We start from the raw sequence: 21,068 nt of genomic DNA, 5'->3' as shown, positions 1-21,068 counted from the left end.
TTTTAAATATTACTTAATTCTAAGATATTTGCATAGTATATGCATGCTTTGCAATTCAATTTGGTACTCATCAGGACGGCCGGGGGGGGGGGGGGGGGTCAGGAAGGTGAGACAAAAGCCAATTAGAAGGTTAATCCTGAAAATATTCAATGATGTAATGGTAGAAGTACTATCTAAAAAGAGTATTGTGTTTGAGTTACAATCAAATCTTTACAGCCCACCTCTAGTGTATTATACTGTCTGACAAATGATTGTTTAATGACTTTCTGGGTTATTGGGTCCTGAAATGCTTAATATGAAAGATTTAGGGCCCTGGCCTTTTTGTAATATACATTAGTAATACAACATTTTGCCTCCTTTCAGATAAAGGGTCAAGACAGTTGTGAGAAGCTTTCTGGTAACTTCCTTGCTGCAGAAATTTTGTGCTTGTGCAAGAGACTAGTGATTGCAGACTATCTGGCATTTCGAATAGCATGGTGGCCAGATCATTACCACTGAGGCTCAGTGCAATCCAATTGTTTGTCAATTCCCTAGAGTGTTGTCTAATTGAAGTACTGTATAATAAATAGTGATTCAGTGTCCCAGTTTTTACAATGTAATTTTAAAAATAGTTTTGCTGTGATGGGTGTGGTTTTTAGATAGATCATATTGATTGTTTCTATGTTTGGGATTTAATTATTAGTATTTTATTTTATTTTCACTGCCTGCAGCTTTCAAAGCTATACTACTTAACTTAGATGACTTCATGTTTATTCCTATGTGTTTTCTATTTGCATCAAGTCTCATTTAAGATTACAATAGTCCATCACCAGGCCTTAGAATTGATGTACAGTTGAGTCTCACTTATCCAACATAAATGGGCTGTAATATGTTTCTAAATAAGCTCAAACATTTTAATGGGAAAAATGTCTTCAGTTACTGCCTTTTATTAAATTGCAACAGCTGTAGAACATGTGTTTTCTATGCAAAAAGGGGCCAGATTCAGTCTCTAGGTAAGACTAGGAAATGTTTATGTCTGAAGCCTTGGGAAACTATTAGCAGTCACTCAGTGTTGACAGCACTAGGCTAGATGGACAAATGGTCTAATGTTCCACATAAATGCTAATTTTCAGTTGGCTCCAAACATGGGTTTTGTCCTCTCAACGTCCATAGGTTTGAGCATTTATATGTACCTGCAAAGATATGACTGAATTGAAAGATATTATTAGCAGTATATTTATTTATATCAACCCTTTCTGCTAAACATGGGACTTTAGGGGGGTACAGTTTAAGCAGAACTATATACATACAAAAAATTAAATAGAATGTAATTTAGTAAAATGATATTAAAGTAATTCACACATCAAAAAGGATAAAATTACAATAAAAAAGATTAAAACAATACAGCAATCCCTAGTTCATTTTAACAGCCTGTTGGAATAAAAAGGTTTTAGCCTGATAACAGAAGGAAAGCAGGGAGTGGAGCATTGCAGCCGACATTGAGTGGGAGTTTGAAAGTAGGTGCAGCCACTGAGAAGGCCCTCTCGCCTCCACACACCAACCATGTGAGTGACGATGGTAGAGCCAAGAAAGGGGCATCTCATGATCTCAAGGGCCCATGCAAGCTCATATGCAATCTGCCAGATAGTACTGACATGAGTCATATAGGGTTTTCTAGGTCACAACCAGCACTTTGAATTGAATTAGATTCAAGGCAACCTTGAATCTAATTGAGGTTGAATGGAGTAGTAGACCTGGGTGTCACCTGTATCTTGATAACATCACACCCCAGATGATCTCCAAGCAACTTCATATAGATGTTGAATTGTGTGCTGGACAAAACTACCCTGAGAAACCAAACAACTAAACAATCAGGATTACAGGAGTCCTCTAGTGCCATCTTACAGATTTGTCCCTCCGAGAAGGAACAGAGCCATTAATATAGTGTCTCCAACTCTTATCATGTTTAGATGGCCCAGAAGAATACTAGGAAAGTATCAAAAGTTGCCAAAGAAGTCCAGCAGAACTAACAGAGATACACTCCTTGAGTCCAGTTACTATTATAGGTCATTCATCAAGGTGACTAAAGCTGTTTCACTAGATAAGCCATTTCATCCAGGAACCAACTAAGCTGGGAAGGCCACCTTATGCTCCAATATCTTGCCCAACAATGCCCCTCCCCAACAATGACCTAACAACTGCTTTCTTTAGGCAAGTTGGAATTCTGTCTTGTTACAAGAAGGCATTGATTACACCTTTCACCCATTCTGCCAGAATGCTATAAAAGGAGATATCAATACAAAAATTAGCATGAATCTCAAAATTTCCCATCCACATTGCATCCACAATAAAGCAGATTGCATTACCAAAGTTCTGTAAGACATCTCTACTTAATCCAAGGATTTTCCTTCATTGCCCTCAAACAGTTTTCAAAACTATGAAGGTGTCATTGATGTAAACATACGATATACAGTAGAGTCTCACTTATCCAACACTCGCTTATCCAACGTTCTGGATTATCCAACACATTTTTGTAGTCAATATTTTCAATACATCATGATATTTTGGTGCTAAATTCGTAAATACAGTAATTACTGCGTAGCATTACTGCATATTGAACTACTTTTTCTGTCAAATTTGTTGTATAACATGATGTTTTGGTGCTTAATTTGTAAAATCATAACTTAATTTGATGTTTGATAGGCTTTTAATTAATCTCTCCTTATTATCCAACATATTCGCTTATCCAACGTTTTGCCGGCCCGTTTACGTTGGATAAGCGAGACTCTACTGTATGCCATTGCTAGTCAAGCAACTGATGGTTTTTGGTTTTGTCAACTGCTTTCAAAATGCTTCTTCAGAAGCTAATCTGGAAATGTTGCCCAACATTCAGAGGGAGTGAGTGCAAGGTTTACTGTACATATGGAGATCACTGTACCCATTGATAATGAGTCTGGAGTGGTTTTGGCGAGATAGTGTGTTCTGCCTAATTTAACATGGTTGAGATTTTTATTTATGTGATACAAAAAAAGCATTGTGTCTTAGCATCTTTTTTCTTCCCTCCAGTATTTACATTCAATAAATCTTGGTTTATAAATGTATGTCTCACAGGCCTGAAACTCAACATCGAGGACCTGCTACCATTACAGAGAATGATCAACCTGAACAAGAAGAGGAAATCCGTGGATCAGATGATGATGAACAGGAAGATCCGAATGATTATTGTAAAGGTTGGTGAAGTCTGGCTTCCCCCCCCAACCCCCCCCCCAAAAAAAACCCCTTTAATTTCCTCAGATGAGACCAGTAATTATACCTATAAACCTTTTTGGTATTCTAGCTATATAGTCTACTAAGTCAATTCATTTTACAGATGGAAATGGAAGCTCATTTATGCAGTTTGTAATCTGGCTGATTATACATAATCCTGTTTGTAATAGAAGAAGGAATATGTTTGGTTTATGTATTTTTCAATATTCTTTTTTCAGTATCTTTATTTATTAAATAACCATTTTTATGTCCAGCATAGAAACAGAGCGGCTAGCTTCAGAGGGACTGAAAGATGCTCAACTGCTCTATTTCTTTGCTGGACACAGAGTGAAATATTAACATGAAAAATGTGTAGGTGTGTCATGCAGCTGAGTGATTAGAATTGATGTATTGCTTTTGTGAGTCATAGAGGTGGTGGCTATCAGATGTGGTAATCAGAAAAAAAGATTGCATTCAAAGCACGCCCCCTTATTGCTTACGTATTTGAAATTGTGTGGTAGAAAGGAAAATTACTGTACATCTTAAGAAGACGTTCAGTTTAATACATAAAGCTAAAGTGGCAAATTTGGTTGGATTTCTTCCCACTAAAACAATATAAAGAGTTTAGTGATAGAGCTGTGAATGTTAAAGGTGTCAAAAATATTGATATGATGAATAGAGATTCATTTTATTTTATTTTATTTTATTTTTTGCTGTGATAGTGTCTGTCAGAGTCGTGGAATAGATTACTCCACATTCTCCTCAAGAAGGAAGCTCAGATATTTCTGACTGAAGCTGTTATTTGGAGTGATATTTGTTTTGTGCATTGTGAAGCAATTTTAGTTACAGGTAGCTTAGGAAATAGGTAAAATACGGAACCCTCCCCCAAAGTAATATCTTCTGTCAGTATTTTCCTTCCTTTTTTGTTAAGGGTGACTTGAATGGCATCAGACATTATGGTCCTGTCTCCCTCACTTCTTACACTTGGCAGGTGATCTCCTGCTAGGATGACATTCCTGCAGTGGAGGTAGACTGTAGTTGTCATTACCTATGATTATTTGGGATCTCAGTTGGGGTTGATGGCATTTAGAATCCCATAATTCCTACCCTGGCACTAATCCCTTTCTTAAATTGCTGATCTGACATGTGTAGAGAAGACCCCCCCCTCCCCTTTCTATTGGTTCTCTTTCATAAGGAGGATCACAGTCCTCCTTATTTTCTGTAGTGATAAACTTCAAACAGGAGTTAGTAAGATCAGACACTGGGATGGATAACAGTCTTGTAAGTCTAAATCTCACATTATGTTTATGGCATGACTGCAGCCATGCTTCAGAATTCCAAACTTTGTGAGAACACTAGATTGTTTGCTAGCATGTGTGGAAAGCATGTTTTTGACTTGTGTGGCTTTCACCTATGAAATATTTCACACATATGAAGCTAATGTGAGAGCTAGAATAAAAGGCGGAATACAGGCAGTCCAAGTTACAAACAATATACGTTCTGTAAGTTTGTTTGTAAGTCGGAACAGGTCCATTTTAAGTGTAACACTCTCTCTACATATATATTTTGTGCATGTTATGCATGCATGCATGCAAGCTTTGGATGGCATAGGGAATGGTTAACACCCCTATGGTGTTTGTTTTGCAGTCTATACCACTGTACAGAAGATTTCACCTTACTTGAAAAAAATTGGCTTGTTGGGAAACAAGAATTGGTGATAAAACTTCAGTGGAGACACCTTTTCTAAAGGATAACTCTTTCAAGAATCAATTTCCCTTCCTGTAGTGGTTTATGGGACTTCTTTAAAGAGAATTTACGTATGTTATTCAGACATACCTCAGTTAGCAAAACCTCTGACAGCAAAACACCTATTCTCACAAAGTCTGTGTTTCCCCAGCCCTCCTTTTCCTCACATTTTCTTTCTAGATTTTTACATTGGGGTGAATGGGTAAGATAGACTTTCGATATCAGGTTGCATGTGTGCAGTAACCAATGTGATAAAACTACAGCTGGAAGAGTGGGGTTATGTTTTAGCTTACCCTGAGGAGCTGTATATGCCTGCCACGGATAATGTAAACAGCAGCTGTCTCCAAAATCTGAACAAGTGTGAACAGCAAAACAAAGGCAGACAAGCCTGCTTCTCCAGCAATCCTAGGAGGTATTAAAAAACAACATAGATCTGTAAGTTTGGTCACCACAATAGAAATGATAAGAGAGCTGATGAAAGAGTCTTCCTTGGATGCCTTTTGGAAGAAACATTCAAATTGTTTTCACAGATTTACACTGTTTTTCTTTACTTCATATAAGGCTTATTTGATCTGCTTGTTTTATTTCACTTGCATGTGTTATTAGTTTTGTCTAACACTTTTGTTAAAACACACTGAACTGTGCATTTTTGTGTGTAGGAACCTTTCTTTTATTATTTCTACATTTTGTTTTATTTTGTTTTTGCTTATGGCATCAAATTTTCTGTTTAAAGAACTAATGGTGGGGAGATTGTATACTCTGTTAACTGATGTATACCTTTAATTTTAATCCAGAGATAAATATCAAGTATCCTGATGTCCCTTACGATTTCTCTAACCATATCTACCCTAATTTCTTTAGATATTGATCAAGGTCTTAGACTAAAGGTAGGAATTAATAGTGTCCCTTAGTATTAGCTTTCTGAATCAGTAAGTGCTCAGCTATGTACATAATAGCAGAAAAAATGTAGACGTTTATAGAGTGGATATATTTCAAATATGACCTTAGTACCAAGCACATTATCAAGCAAACTACTTTTTCTGATGGCTAAGACTGTTAGAGTACCCTTAGGACCTGTTTGGGATGACATCATTAAAGGACATGGCTGTTCTTTAGCTAAGCAGTTCTTGTTTTTCATGTTCTCAGTAGCTTGTGAAGAAGTCAGCAGAATAGCCTTCTGAAACCTGAGAGGTAGACCTTATAAATGTCAACTGAAAAGGACATTACATTACATTTGAAGGATGCATCAGTGTTTCTCTTGATTGGGCACCAAATGGCACATCTTATACACATGAAGGCTATAGCATGTTAACACGCTCATCCCCATAGAGAACTAAAGGACAGCCATACTTCCTGGTTATAGTAAACAATGTTTCCAGCACTACCATCATACAAAAAGTATTTGAATACTGAATTTGAAATTCTTTTAGAACAGTACTAGGTTTGAGGGTGGCTTTCACACTTAGAATGTGTTTTTGTTAGCTAAATCAATAGATTGGTTTTCTTAACGGGTAGTTTCACATGCAGATAGCCATGCTGCTCTGCTTATTCTCTTTGCAACCAGTCTGAAGGGGGAGAGCACTTTGTAGGGCCATTAGTGCTACAACACTTGAGAAAGAGACTACCTAATTTACATTGTAACTGCTTTTCTTGTTTGATAAGCTGTTGAACGTTACTTGCGTAATTTCAAAATGAAGAACTTACCAATTACAGTAGAGTCTCACTTATCCAACATAAACGGGCCGGCAGAACGTTGGATAAGCGAATATGTTGGATAATAAGGAGAAATTAAGAAAAAGCCTATTAAACATCAAAATAGGTTATGATTTTACAAATTAAGCACCAAAACATCATGTTATGCAACAAATTTGACAGAAAAAGTAGTTCATTACACATTAATGCTACAAATTTAGACCCAAAATATCACGATGTATTGAAAACATTGACTACAAAAATGCCTTGGATAATCCAGAATGTTGGATAAGCGAGTGTTGGATAAGTGAGACTCTAGTAATACTTGGATTAAAAATGAACAATGGTTGGAGCATAACATACACAAAGGAAAATATACAGTGCTATTTCCACCTCAAGTGGCACAATGTTTTTCACTTTGTTCACTACAATTTCTGGCATTATCTACTTCAGCTGATCTTCAATAAAGTGATACTGAGGCTTCAGAAATGGAAATCTGTCTTGGTGTCTTTTGTTCACCAATCTAGAACAACGCTAGATAATACAATTGCTCTTCTCAACCATAGTAAACACAGACCACATCTACACTGAGCAAGTTAGCCAAGTAGATATCTGGCCTGGAGCAGCCCCAGATCCAACACATTGATGTATGATCACATCAGCCCCATAGGGACATGCTTCATTATATAGGGTAAGCAAGAAGGAAGAAATCCAAAAATGTGGAAGACAAGCCACCTCCTTCTCTCCTCTCCTTTTTTTCTTTTTAATTTCCTTTTTAGATGTTGAACATTTTAGATACATTTTAACACTCTAAATCTCAACATTTTCAATACAAGAATATTCATAGCATATTAACTATCTCGGTTGTAATGAAATAACATTTACAGTTTTTTTCTGTCCTGAGCAAAAAGAATATCTATCTCTTTCTGTAACCTCACAGTATAAAAGTAAATCTCCCTCTGAGTAAGTAGTTCTTATTTAAAAATAAGTTAAACATGGCTCAATCAAGCAAAGTAAAGCACTTCCAATTCATAATTTTAGATTTCCAAATCTTGATTTTAGCACTATTGAATTCCGTTTCCTGGGAAAAGCTTTTCCAGGAAACGGAGTGGTACAAGACTTTGGCCTTCATTTCAAATACCAGATTTATTAAACTTACTCTAGATGTAATAATAATAATAATAATATTTATATCCCGCCTCCTTTCTGTGAGCCGCCTTGGGGCGGCTCACAGAAATATCAAATAAAAACAACAACAGTATACAATACATCAATAGACAAAAACATGCACCAATTACAAAATCTAAACATTAACCTATGAAATAAAAACACGCTTAATGAAACAGAATTAAAACCAGTGAGGTTACAGTAATAGATAAGCTGAAGTGCGCATTATAAGTTGTAAACTCAAGATAACAGATAAAGTGCAGATAAAGTAAAACACGACATTAACCTTTTATTTTTTCTTTATGGGTACTGTTAGGCAAATATGGATAACATTATTATTAATGAAAAACACAAACTGATTTATCATTCCATAGAAGTGCTAGAACAAAGAATGCCATATCTGATTTTTCTCATAATTAAATGTCTCAGATATTACTTCTTAACATTAATCTTAATTTTAAAACATTGATTTCTACTTTCCCTGAGAAGTGTAGAAATACATATACTATAGAAAAGAAAGTCACTCCAAATAATTCCAAAGGGTTCTTCATTGTGTCTTTATTCAAGAGGGAATTGAACAATATATTGGAAATTTGGATTTTATAATAGTAAGTTTCCATTTTAAGTATGAAATCTCCACAATGAAATAAGTCTTTCCTTCTATAAGCTTTTTGAAGGGTTCTCAGACGTTCCCAATCTCTGAAGGGTCTCTTGACTGAAGGTATCCCATCAGAATGTCCATCTCAGCCACCTCACAGTCCATTCCTCCACTTCCGGTCTTTCCTTCAATTTCCAAGTCCATGCATAAACAATTCTCGTAGCAGCTGTCATCAGGGTGAAGAGTTTGTTATGTATCTTCAAAAGTTATCTGTCTTTTATTCCTATTAGGAATGTTTCTGGGTTCATGGATATTTTAAGCTTTGATACTTTTTCAATTGTTTTATGAATCTCAATCCATAAGTTTTTTGCCTTTTTTCAGGACCACCATATGTGGAAAAAATAATCCAGTTGCTTGTTTGCATTTCCAACGAGTATTTTTCAATTGTGGCTTCCACTTGGCTATTTTGCCAGGTGTTATATAAGATTGATAAAATGTTTTGTTGAAATTTTCCAGAAGTAAATAGTTTCTGAATACAGTAGAGTCTCACTTATCCAACGTAAACGGGCCAGCAAATGTTGGATAAGCGAATATGTTGGATAATAAGGAGAGATTAAGGAAAAGCCTATTAAACATCAAATTAGGTTATGATTTTACAAATTAAGCACCAAAACATCATGTTATACAACAAATTTGACAGTAAAAGTAGTTCAATACGCAGTAATGCTATGTAGTAATTACTGTATTTACTACTTTAGCACCAAAATATCATGATGTATTGAAAACATTGACTACAAAAATGTGTTGGATAATCCAGAACATTGGATAAGCGAGTGTTGGATAAGTGAGACTGTACTGTATTTTTATTTTTACTCTCCAGGGGTATACTCACTCATCTAAGCTGATCAAACGGCCAGTATGTTTGGCCCATTTTATCATACATTCCTTCACATACTCATCTTCTATGTGTAACTTTAGCTGGAGATTGTAGAACTTCGATATTTGTTTATTTCTTAATTGCAGTATTTTATCAGGATCAGTCTTTTCTTCATCAAATCCTGTCTGTACATCATTTTGATATTGATAATGTATTTGTGCATAATCAAACTAGTTCAGGTTGTAGCCCTGATGGTTTATTTCTGTCCTTGTTTTCAATTGGATGTTGGATTTTTGTATACAGTAGAGTCTCACTTATCTACCATCCATCCAACGATCTAGATTATCCAACACAGTTTGCCTCCTGCCCCGATCCACAGCTATTTCTCTAGGCAGCAAGCATTGAACTTTTTATGGATTTAATTTCCAACAATGTTGCTACTGAAAATTCATTTTATGCCATTCTATCTTTATTTGTAGTCAATTTGTTAGTAGCCAAATTTTTTAGTCAATGTTTTCAATATACAGTAGAGTCTCACTTATCCAACACTCGCTTATCCAACGTTCTGGATTATCCAACGCATTTTTGTAGTCAATGTTTTCAATACATCGTGATATTTTGGGTCTAAATTTGTAAATACAGTAATTACTATGTAGCATTAATGTGTAATGAACTACTTTTTCTGTCAAATTTGTTGCATAACATGATGTTTTGGTGCTTAATTTGTAAAATCATAACCTATTTTGATGTTTAATAGGCTTTTTCTTAATTTCTCCTTATTATCCAACATATTCGCTTATCCAACGTTCTGCCGGCCCGTTTATGTTGGATAAGTGAGACTCTACTGTATTGTGATGTTTTGGTGCTAAATTCATAAATACAGTAATTACTACATAACGTTACCGTGTTTTGGACTACTTTTTCTGTCGATTTGTTGTAAAACATGATGTTTTTGGTGCTTAATTTGTAAAATCATAACGTAATTTGATGTTAATCCCTCCTTATTATCCAACATTTTCGCTTATCCAACGTTCTGCCAGCCCATTTATGTTGGATAAGTGAGACTTTTGGAATTTTTTATTTGCTTGTTCCAGGTTTTCATCAGAGTTTTCCTAATTTTCCATAGATTAAGTATGCATGTAATCCACATTTTAGACCACCTCCTTCAAGAGCTATGAAGTTTTGATTGTCAAGATTGATCCATTCTTTTAGCCAGTTCTCTATAACTGCTTCTCTATATAATTTTAGGTTTGGGAGGGCCAGGCCTCCTCTTTGAAAAGTATCTTGTAGATTTTTCATCTTTATAGACTAGCTTGGGGACCCGGCAGTGCCTGGGTTATTTGAAAAGTGCATTGTCTTTGTTATGTATTCTCAGTTTGGAGTGGTTGAACTACGATTCCTACAAACCTCTGTAGTATGTTCAGTTGGTCATGAGGCTTCTCTGTGCGAAGTTTGGTCCTGGTCCATTATCAGTGGGGGTCACTGTTTCTCTGGATGCGGGTGAACTATAACTCCCTTTTCCCCAAAATTTCCCAAAATGTTCTATTGGTTATGAGGACTCTGTGTGCCAAGTTTGGTCCTGGTCCATCATCGGTGGGGTTCAATTGCAGATGAACTATAAATCCCAGTACCTACTACTCCCAAATGTCCAGGCCAATTCCCCTCCAAACCCACCAGTATTCAAATCTGGGCATATCGGGGGTGCATGGCAAGTTTGGCCCAGAGCCATCATTGTTTGGGTTCATAGTGTTGTGGTTGTAGGTGAACTACAACTCCTCTACATTCCCCAGTAAGAGTCACAGTGCTGTGACTTGATGCAGGGAGAACTACAACTTCCACCATGTGGAATCAATCCTCCAAACTCCTCCTCTACTGTGTTTGTTATGGAGACAGATTTGAAAGGGAAGGGCAGTGGGTGGGGTCATGCAAATTCCACACCAATGGAGAACCCTGGGATGCCTGCCTGTGGTGGAGGAAAATGCAAAATCCAGGATGAAATGGTCCCCAAATGAAAGCATTCCTTGGGTGGTGGGCCGTAGTGTTTGGGAAGGACATTGGCAGGGGTTGGGCTACATCTTCATGGCGTTCACTGTCCCCGCAATGTCAATGGAAAAGAGTGACTTGCTGGCTTCTCAGCACTGGGGACTGGAGCCTGTTTGTGGAGGCTGGAGGCTGTCTGTGTGAGCAGACACCCGTGCCACATACACACATACGGGTTTTCACTTTTATTATAGATATATAGATTTCTTCCCTCCAAATAAATCTTGTAAGTTCAGCATTCCAGTAAATTATTTTTCCTTGATGTCAGTTGGAATATTCTGGAACAAGAAACCTAGTCTGGGTAGAATGTTCATTTTTTGAAACTTATAGCTTATAAGAATGAGTAGTCTGACCTGTAAGTTCTTCAGTGCCATTGTGAGTTTTAGTAGAATAACTCTTTTTTCCATTTCTTAGGGGGCTATCATCTCGTAAAAATAGGAGACTTGTTTAATGGAAGGTACCACGTGATCCGGAAGCTGGGATGGGGACACTTTTCTACAGTGTGGCTATCCTGGGACATCCAGTAAGTTTTTGTTATTTGGGTGAATTTCTTCTTATTGCTCAGGATGCCATTCAGGACGTAAGAATATGAAACTTTTGCACATCAAGTTTCTTCTTGTTTTCACATTTAAATCAGTTATCTCCTGCATTTTGTAATAGTATAATAACAGTATTATGTTCAAGTTGTATAAAGAAATTGATCGTATTCATAAATGTATTTTTATTCCAGCAAGTGTCCCAAACATTCAGAACTTACATCTTATGTTGATGGTTTTTGGTTCCCCAGAACAATTTTGTACTAAATTTGATTTCTCTTTAGGGCTAAAAGGTTTGTTGCAATGAAAGTTGTAAAAAGTGCTGAAAACTACACAGAAACAGCACTGGATGAAATCAAGCTGCTGAAGTCTGTGAGTATGCAAAGTGTTACATCCTTTAAAACATCAGGATATGACTGTTAGTGTTCATATACACTATAGAATTAATGTAGTTTTCCACCACTTTAATTGCCATGGCTCAATACTATGGAATCCTGGGAGCTGTAGTTTCGGGAGATGCCAGTACTCTTTGGCATAGAGGGCTAAAGAACTTGTAAATTGGCAATTCTATAACATTAGGACATGACAATCAATGTGGTATCAAACTTCATCATTTCTACAGTGTTAGTGGACCCCTAGGTCTGTGGAATCTTTGTCCTGTAATAGAAGTAAAGGTCCAGTCATTGTTTTCTAGTAGTATGAGAGGATCCAGCAGAATCTGATGGGGCTGATCCTCTCTTTCCATTAATACCTCATATATAACTGCAAAACAGTTTCTGGAATACTAGAATCACGCCCACCACAATCTGATTTTCAGGTGATGGAGAAAGCTGAGGTGGAGGAGAGAGACTGACAACGATGTTGCGTTTTGGCCACAGTGTAGAGATTAGGCTTTTTTTTATCAGTAAAGCGTTTCACCTCAATGTCTGGGGTAGTTTAAAAGATTCTGGAATTAACTAAACTATTAATTTCAAATATTTATACCATAACCTTTGACCAATAAAGTTCCCAGAGCAGCTTGCAAATTGTTACTTTGACAGTACCCTGCCCCTCAGGTTTACAATTTTAAAAGACACAAAAGGAAAAGAGGATTAAGTCCAGCAACTGCTGGTTGACTGTTTCCTCTAAGTCCACAGTATTAGTAGTAGCTGGTATAGAGGGAAGGTTCTTTCTTTAGTCATTTTGCCATAGGTCTTGTAATTCTTCAAATAGGCTTAAAGGCTTGATCTTGGTGTTTATTAATTGTATGCATCCTGTTTTCACATTAAAATAGTTTATTGTAATTTTACTCCCTTGCATCCAATAGTACATTTCAAAGTAATTTAAAAGGACGGACTCATGAAGGAGAAGCACAAGCCCAAGAAATGCACTCCAGTGTAGGCTCTGAGACAGTTTTTGTTTAGGGATGAATTAAACCTGTTTTTGTTTTGTTTTGCATTTGGAGACCAAAGCAAGATTAATGTGTTTGTAGAAATTAATGTGTTCATAGAAACGTTAGCTTTTTGTTTCCAAAATGAAAGGCATGGGGAAAGGATGAGGCTTGGTGAAGAGATAATCACTATGATTTCTTGTGTTGTTTGGTTTTCCCCATACAGGTCCGAAACACAGACCCTGATGACCCAAACAGAGAGAGGGTGGTTCAGCTATTAGATGATTTCAAAATCTCAGGAGTAAATGGATCCCGTATCCTTTGTATAGAGCAGGAAAAAAAAATAAGTCATGAGAAGCAGTTTTTGTCATGACAGCTGGAGGTTAAATTACAGTTTTCTCCAATCTTAATCTGTAACAATAGGCAATAAAATAACTGCTGCATCCCTGGAACGTCATAAGGTTTGCAGGGCTTCAGTTATGGCTTATATAGCAAGCTCATTCTGTTCTGCCTATGGATGGTATTCTCTTGCCTGCTCACACACACACAAATGTGTATATTGAGAATAAAGCTTTGAAAAATGACAGTGTTTTTGACTGAGATTATTGGGTTGCCTTCCAATTGTTTTTTTTTTTAATTTAGCTGTGTTATACAGTAGAGTCTCACTTATCCAAGCTAAATGGGTGGCAGAATCTTGGATAAGCGAATATGTTGGATAATAAGGAGAGATTAAGGAAAAGCCTATTAAACATCAAATTAGGTTATGATTTTACAAATTAAGCACCAAAACATCATGTTAGACAACAAATTTGACAGAAAAATTAGTTCAATGCGCAGTAATGTTATGTTGTAATTACTGTATTTATGAATTTAGCACCAAAATATCATGATATATTGAAAACATTGACTGCAAAAATGGCTTGGATAATCCAGACACTTGGATAAGCAAGGTTTGGATAAGTGAGACTCTACTGTATTGCCTTAAGAAATTTCTGCACCCACCCATAACTTCTGAACAGATTTGGTCACAAAGTAAGCATAACTCTGGGGAACAACATGCTGGAAGGAAAGGGATCATTTGGTTTCTTTTTTCTTGTACTAAATGACCATATTTTCAGCAGTGACTCAGATTATAGAAATCCCAGGAATTTCAGCCTTGACTCATCTACAGATATTTGTATGGTTTTTGAAGTTATAGGACACCATCTTCTGAAATGGATCATCAAATCGAATTATCAGGGGCTTCCTCTTCTTTGTGTAAAAAGGATAATCCAGCAAGTATGTTCTCCCTTTATTTGACAATTTAGGATGTTGTCAAATTGTTAAAAAATTCTTAAAATAGATTGATTTTCAACTTTATCATGCTTGTAAAGTATATGTTGTCAAATGTATGGTGCTCATTCAAATTGTGCCCATTTAGCTGTGCGACTAGAGACTATAATATTTCATCTTCCTGCCAGATCTTGGATAAGTAACTTTTGGGACTACAACTCCTAGAATCTCTCCATACTTCTAGGAATTCTGATCCAAAAAAGTCAACCATTATCAATTTTGCTGAATTCATACCAATTGAACAAATCTAAATTGCATTGTGATTTTGATATTAATCTTGTTTGCCTGTTTTAAAATGCTAAGAAAATAGATCAAATCACTTTTATGCAGTCTTAGAAATAAAGAAATTCGTCGTTGTAAATATGTAGTTAATTCTTCTAGTATTGTTTTCGATTCATCTAAAAGCAAAATCATCGCTGCTGTTTTGATAGCTGTGGAATTACACAAAAAGGCTGCATACCTTGGAAAATCCCAAGATACACAGAAGTGCAGTTCCTCTAAAAATTATGCCGTTATATGTGCAAAATTCCAAAGAAGCAGTGGAAAAGGATCTCATGAGTATGTTAGCCATGACTGTTTTCATTTGCTTTGACCTGTGCCCAGAGTCAAAATCATATGGTCCTCCAAATGGTGGTTGACTGCAGCTCCCAATATTTTGCATTATGGGCTGTCACGGCTAGGGCTGCTGAAATATGCAGTCCAACAATATCTGAAGGTCTGCATGATTCTTATCCCATTGCCCCCTATTCCCTTTATCAGATTCCCCTTGGGTGTAGTAGGAGGTATCTTTCCACTGATAACCTACTTGCATATACTGATAACCCACTAAAAGCTCTAAAAGCATTATTCCCTCTAATAATACATACTGCATTCTGACTTCTCATTATAATTTTCACCATTTATCATTTATGTCACCTAAATGCCCATTTTCTTCCTCTTGTAGGTTTTGCAAGGCCTGGATTATTTACATGCTAAATGTCGAATTATCCATACTGATATTAAACCAGAAAACATTTTGCTGTGTGTTAATGACCAATACATCCGCAGATTGGCTGCCGAAGCAACAGAGTGGCAGAGATCTGGAGCACCCCCTCCTTCAGGCTCTGCAGGTACATTTTTGTTCTTGTCTCTGTTCCTCTAAAATTAGCTCCTTCTGAGTGATTAGTTAGGATTTGAGCTGTATCTAGAGCATTATTAATATGAGATACTTCTGCTTTCTGTAAGATTAAACTATTCCATGAAAAGTAATAGACAGTAAACTCATAAGAGTATGTATAATTTAACATATTGTTTCTTATCTGATATTGTTTAAGTAAGTCATGAAAAAACTATATAAAAGAGCTTCTATAGCATTCCATTTTGAGAGATTCTGCAGTGAAGTCATTATGTAGGATGTGCTTTGTATTAATCTTTTTGTATTTTCGCAGGGAGATATATCTATTTATGTCTCAACATTTGTGTTATAGATACATGCTCTGATAGTTATTTTACTTCTGTAAGTGTCCTGTCTTGCAAAGCAAAGCGGGGTCAAACAATAATGTATGCTACTGGGGCATTATCATAGTGTGTATAAGCTGAGCTGAGCTCCATGGCATATCACTTAGCATTTCCAAATGTTCTCACCCCTGTCTAAAGATTTACCAGAGTGTTGTCTTCAGAAATAGTATCAATTAGTCAGTTGAGATTTGGGTTATATCCAGCATCCAGTGAGAGGTTCTTGTGATAGAGTTAGCTTGGTTTGGCTTATCCCCAGGAGTGTTTATATTATCAGATTTTACCTGCAACAGTGTTGAAAACAGCAACAGTGAAAAGAAGACTATTAACATAAGTGGCGCTACTTTTAAATCTTAAAGAAGCTGATCCACAGTGAGTTGAATCGCCAATAGTGTTCAGTCCTATTTGTCTTCCAAACCTCTCTTCAGATGGCAACTAGAACAAGAGCTATCTTATTCAGTATTGGTGATGGGCATTGTTTGCATGTTTGGCTTTCTCCTTCATGGTCTCTGATGAAATCAGCACCTGTGATAGTTGATGCACCTATGCAGCAATTAACTGGAAACCTCTGGAAAGCTATAGGCTTATGGCTGTGCCCCGCCCAGCCTCCGCAGGAGGCAATATAGGCCATGCAAGGGGCTGCAGCCTCAGTTCCCTTTTTCCAGCCGCCTTTGCAGTAGTAGTAAGGAACCTCTCTTACTCTACATATAACCTACAAGTGATATAACTTGGACTGTTTAAACAGATTTGGTGATCTCTCCTCTCCTGACTTTGGACTGTTTAATGGATTTTGGTAATCTCTCCTCTCCTGATTTTGGACTGTTTAATGACAACGCTCTCATCTGACCCTGGTTGGTATAAATGGCTTCGGTACTTTCTAAAAAATGTATCTCCTGTGGGGGGGGGGGGAGACATGTCAGACTCAGATGGGCATACTACTTGTCTTATATGTTTGGGGGAAACCCATTCTGCACAATCTTGCCCTGTCTGTACAGCATTGACGCGGCAAATGAGGAAGAACCGTGAACGGCGTCTTAAAGCTTTATTGTGTGAGAAGGCCCTTCTCCCAGAGGCAGCTAGCTCATTGAAAGTGGCCTCAGAGCCCTCAGGACCGTTGCAAGGCTCGAAAACGCCCGACCGGTGCTAATGGCGATTCCAAGCGCAAAAGCTCGCAGAGCCTTACAACTCCTCTGGAGAAGAAGGGAGGCAAAAGGAAACAAAAGACTCGTGGAGTCTTGAGCCTTCAGCCTGCCTTGCAAGTTGCCTTACTGTGGCAGTCGCCCGGGCTGCCATTGCCTTCCGCTGGAGCCTCTACTCTGCCATGCGGGGAAGCCGGAACAGCAGGATGTGGAACTCCCTCCACCAGCACAGCCCTCCCTGCCCTTAGAACAGGCTTCGGCCTTGTTGGGTACTAGGGAAGCGGCAGGGCCTAGCCAGCAGTCCTGGCCATCGAGCCCTCAGCAGCCGCGCACGGAGCTAGCGAGCCGCTCGTCGCCGTGGCTAAGGGAAAAGTGATCTCCCCCCCTCCCGCTGCTCTGCGAGGCCAGGAGACGCTTGGCGTTCCAGATCCCACAGTCAGTCTCCTGGCTGGCGTTCTTACTCCTCCCGAGGCCACAGCCCAGGAGGGAATTGTCTTATGCCTCCCCTGAGAGCCGCCGACGATATGGAAGCCATTCTCCAAGCCACACACCATCAGGTCGTAATCCTCATTCTTATCACCCTGATTCTATTCATTATTCCTCTGGAGGGAGGGCCTATTGCTTTGTTCCAGCTCAGCATCCCTCCTCTCATAGTGCTTCTAAGGCTACTCCACCTCCACCTGTGTTGTCGCCACAAGTCCTTTCACTCCCGCCACCGTATGGCTCACTATGGAGCATATATGGCCTCCTATGATGCTTTTCTATGGGAAAAGGTTGCGCCATACCTAGACTTGCTGCCACCTGAGCACCAAGGTATGGCTAAGGCCTATTGCCAAGAGGCTTTGTTGCTGAATCAAGCCCAGAAGGATCTCAATCAGCATCTTGCCGACAACGCAGGGAAGATGTTTTCTTTATCTACTTCCCTTAAAAGACATGCCTGGCTATGCACCTCTACCCTCTCAGAGGAAGGCAAGTTGTTGGCAGAGGATCTCCCAGCCCATGATGATGGTCTGTTTAATCCGGAAACAAATACCTACCTGAAAGATACTCAAGAGGTGAGACAAGCGGCGAACAAGTTTGGTTTCCACAAACCTCTTACCGCTCCAGATCAAGAGGCCAGCAGTCCTCTTCTTACAACAGCAGGCCATATTCCCTTCTTTGCGAGCTTCCTCTCAAACGAAACCACCACGCTCGCCAAAGCAACAGATGCAAGCTACTTTGCGTCAACAAGGTAAAGGGAAGGCCCAGAACAAGACTAAGCAGCGCTTTTAGTAGTGCCACCTCCCCCCTCCCGCACGGGTGTCGTCTCTACCTTTGCACAGTGGTGATTCAACTAATCACGGGACTCATGTGAATCCCCCACACAACCCTTCTCAACACATCACTTTGACTGTTCGGTTTGGCACAAGATTGGCTGGTTTTTCTGCAGCATGGTGCAGTATCACTACTGACAAGTGGTAATTGACATCATTCAAAATGGCTACACCATTGAGTTTAAAAACTGGCCGCAGTTAGGAATCGTCAGGATGACAACTCCCTCTTCTGTGTTGTGAGACGAAGTTCACACCCTTCTCCAAAAAGGGGCTATCGTGCCTTTCCACCCTTCGATGTTTGCGTCAGCCTTTTTCTCCCCCTATTTCTTGGTCCCTAAAAAGGATGGAGGCCAGAGGCCAATTCTGGATCTCCAAGGGCTGAACCTTTACATCTGGGCATGCAAATTTCGTATGGTTACCCTTCTGACCATTTTTCACTTGTTTCCATGGCACGCTTGGTTTGCCACAATTGATTTGAAGGACGCGTATTTCCACGTAGCCATCAATTCATGCCATCACAAGTACTTGTCCTTCAAGATAGGCCACAAGGCCTTTTCTTTCAGGGTTCTTCCTTTTGGAATATCCATGGCGCCTCGCATCTTCACTAAATGCATGGCAGTGGTGGCAGCTCACTTGCGTCGCCAGGGTATCACGGTGTTCCCCTACATCGACGATTGGTTGCTCGCCGGGAATTCCCGCTCACAACTTTTGGACCACATCAAATTCACCCTTTCCATCTTGCAGAGTCAGGCTCGTCGTCAATCTCCAACAATCCCACTTGGAGCTGACACGGGATGTACGGTTCATAGGCGCCCGGATCAACTCCCTCTTCCTGAGGAGTGCTTCCGCAATCTGCCGTCCTGCGAATAATGCAGTCACCATCTGTGGATGCCAAGCATGTACAGTCCACACATGGCCTCAACAATGGCAGTCACACCATTCGCCTGGCTCCACTTCCGCCCACTCCAGTCATGGTTCCTCCAAGTGTTTGATCCTCTTTGACACAGACAGAGCCGGATGTTATCTGCCCCACCTGCGATACGCTGCTCATTGCTCTGGTGGACGAAGCGCAGCAACGTTTGCTTAGGTATACTGTTCCTCTACTCTACATCTTCCCGCCCATCCCTCTCCTCAACAGGGTGATTGCCAAGATTGACACCAACGATGTCAGTGTCATTGTGATCACACCAAAATGGCCATGACAGCCTTGGTTCACGCTCCTGAACTTGATGGTTGCTGGAGAGTGCCTTCCTCTGGGCAATCTGCCGGACTTACTGACAATCCAGGACGGCTGCGTACGCCATCCAGACCTCAGCCTCCTTCACCTCATGGCATGGTGAGTCCGGCCCAGCCACTCTCCCGCTCAGTAGCAGACATCATAGATGCTGCGCATCGCCCATCCACACAGCGGTCCTATGTTGCGAAATGAAACTGTTTCGCTCAGTTTGCTCAAGAACGAAGAGTGGATCCTTTGCAAGCCCCTACTTCCCTCCTACTTGATTTCCTAGCGATGTTGGTTCAAGACGGCTTGGTGCTTTCATCATTGAAATGTTACCTGGCTGCTCTTTCTGCTTACTGTCGTAGGAAAGGCGGTGCCTCATGGTTCCGGGATCCTCTTGTACGACTCTTCCTCAGAGGGTACCGGAATTTCCAACCGCCAGTATCCCCCCCCCCCCCACCGCCCTCATGGCAGCTCGATTTGGTGACCAAACCACCATTCGAGCCCATGGCCTCTCTTGACCTCTCCTGCCTATCATGGAAGGTCACTTTTTTGGTAGTAGTCACGTCAGCACGAAGATCAAGCGAACTTTGGGCATTGTGTGTTGATGCACCATACCTTTGCTTTCACCAGGATAAAGTTGTCCTCATAACGGACAATGCCTTTCTCCTGAAAGTTGCAACTGATATTATTCTTCCTGCTTTTTTCCAAGACTCGTCAACAGATTTGGAACGGCATTGCATCTCCTTGATGTCCATAGGACATTGGCCTTTTACCTGGACAGAACAAAGGATTTCCGAAAATCCCCAAGATTCTTCTTGAAGTATCAGAATGATGCTAAGCGTTTGCCTGTTTCCGCAATGCCTCTCCTCATGGGTGGTTTGCAAGACATCTGCTGGGCAGCAATCTGGGCTACTCCCCTCACGTTCGCCACCCACTACAAGATGGATGATCAGTCGAGGAGGCATGCCGCCTTTGGCAGAGCAGTACTTTTCTCGGCACTGGCATGATGCCCACCATCCAAGATTTGTGGCTTGCTATTCTATCATAGGTGCTGATTTCATCAGAGACCACGAAGGAGAAAGAATGGTTGCTTACCTGTAACCATGTTTCTTAGAGTGGTCATCTGTGAAATTAGCACCTCCCCACCCATCCTCCCCACTATTCATGCTCAGTCCTCGAGCCGCGGTACGGCGGCGAAAGGGAACAGGCTGCAGCCCCTTTTATGGCCTGTATTGCCTCCTGTGGAAGCTGGGCGGGGCACAGCCTATAGCTTTCCAGAGGTTTCCAGTTAATTGCTGAATAGGTGCTTATTTCACAG

The 21,068-nt window shown here is 39.6% G+C and overlaps 1 protein-coding gene across 4 annotated transcripts in view; it reads left to right on the top strand.

Moving 5' to 3' along the window:
* srpk1 (SRSF protein kinase 1) overlaps positions 1 to 21,068 on the top strand; it is a 43,946-nt gene that overhangs the window by 10,829 nt on the left and 12,049 nt on the right. For all 4 annotated transcript variants that reach the window (XM_008119328.3, XM_003226477.4, XM_062978436.1 and 1 more), the window contains 6 exons: positions 3,091 to 3,209; positions 11,760 to 11,868; positions 12,166 to 12,253; positions 13,477 to 13,564; positions 14,422 to 14,528; positions 15,526 to 15,691. In XM_008119328.3, the coding sequence (XP_008117535.2) occupies positions 3,091 to 3,209; positions 11,760 to 11,868; positions 12,166 to 12,253; positions 13,477 to 13,564; positions 14,422 to 14,528; positions 15,526 to 15,691 (677 nt within the window). The remainder of the gene's footprint in view (positions 1 to 3,090; positions 3,210 to 11,759; positions 11,869 to 12,165; positions 12,254 to 13,476; positions 13,565 to 14,421; positions 14,529 to 15,525; positions 15,692 to 21,068) is intronic.

Source organism: Anolis carolinensis, chromosome 4 (genome assembly GCF_035594765.1).
Source record: "Anolis carolinensis isolate JA03-04 chromosome 4, rAnoCar3.1.pri, whole genome shotgun sequence".
NCBI classification, from domain to species: domain Eukaryota; kingdom Metazoa; phylum Chordata; class Lepidosauria; order Squamata; family Dactyloidae; genus Anolis; species Anolis carolinensis.
Note: the sequence above shows the minus strand (reverse complement) of the source record. Positions and strands in the feature narration are given on the sequence as shown.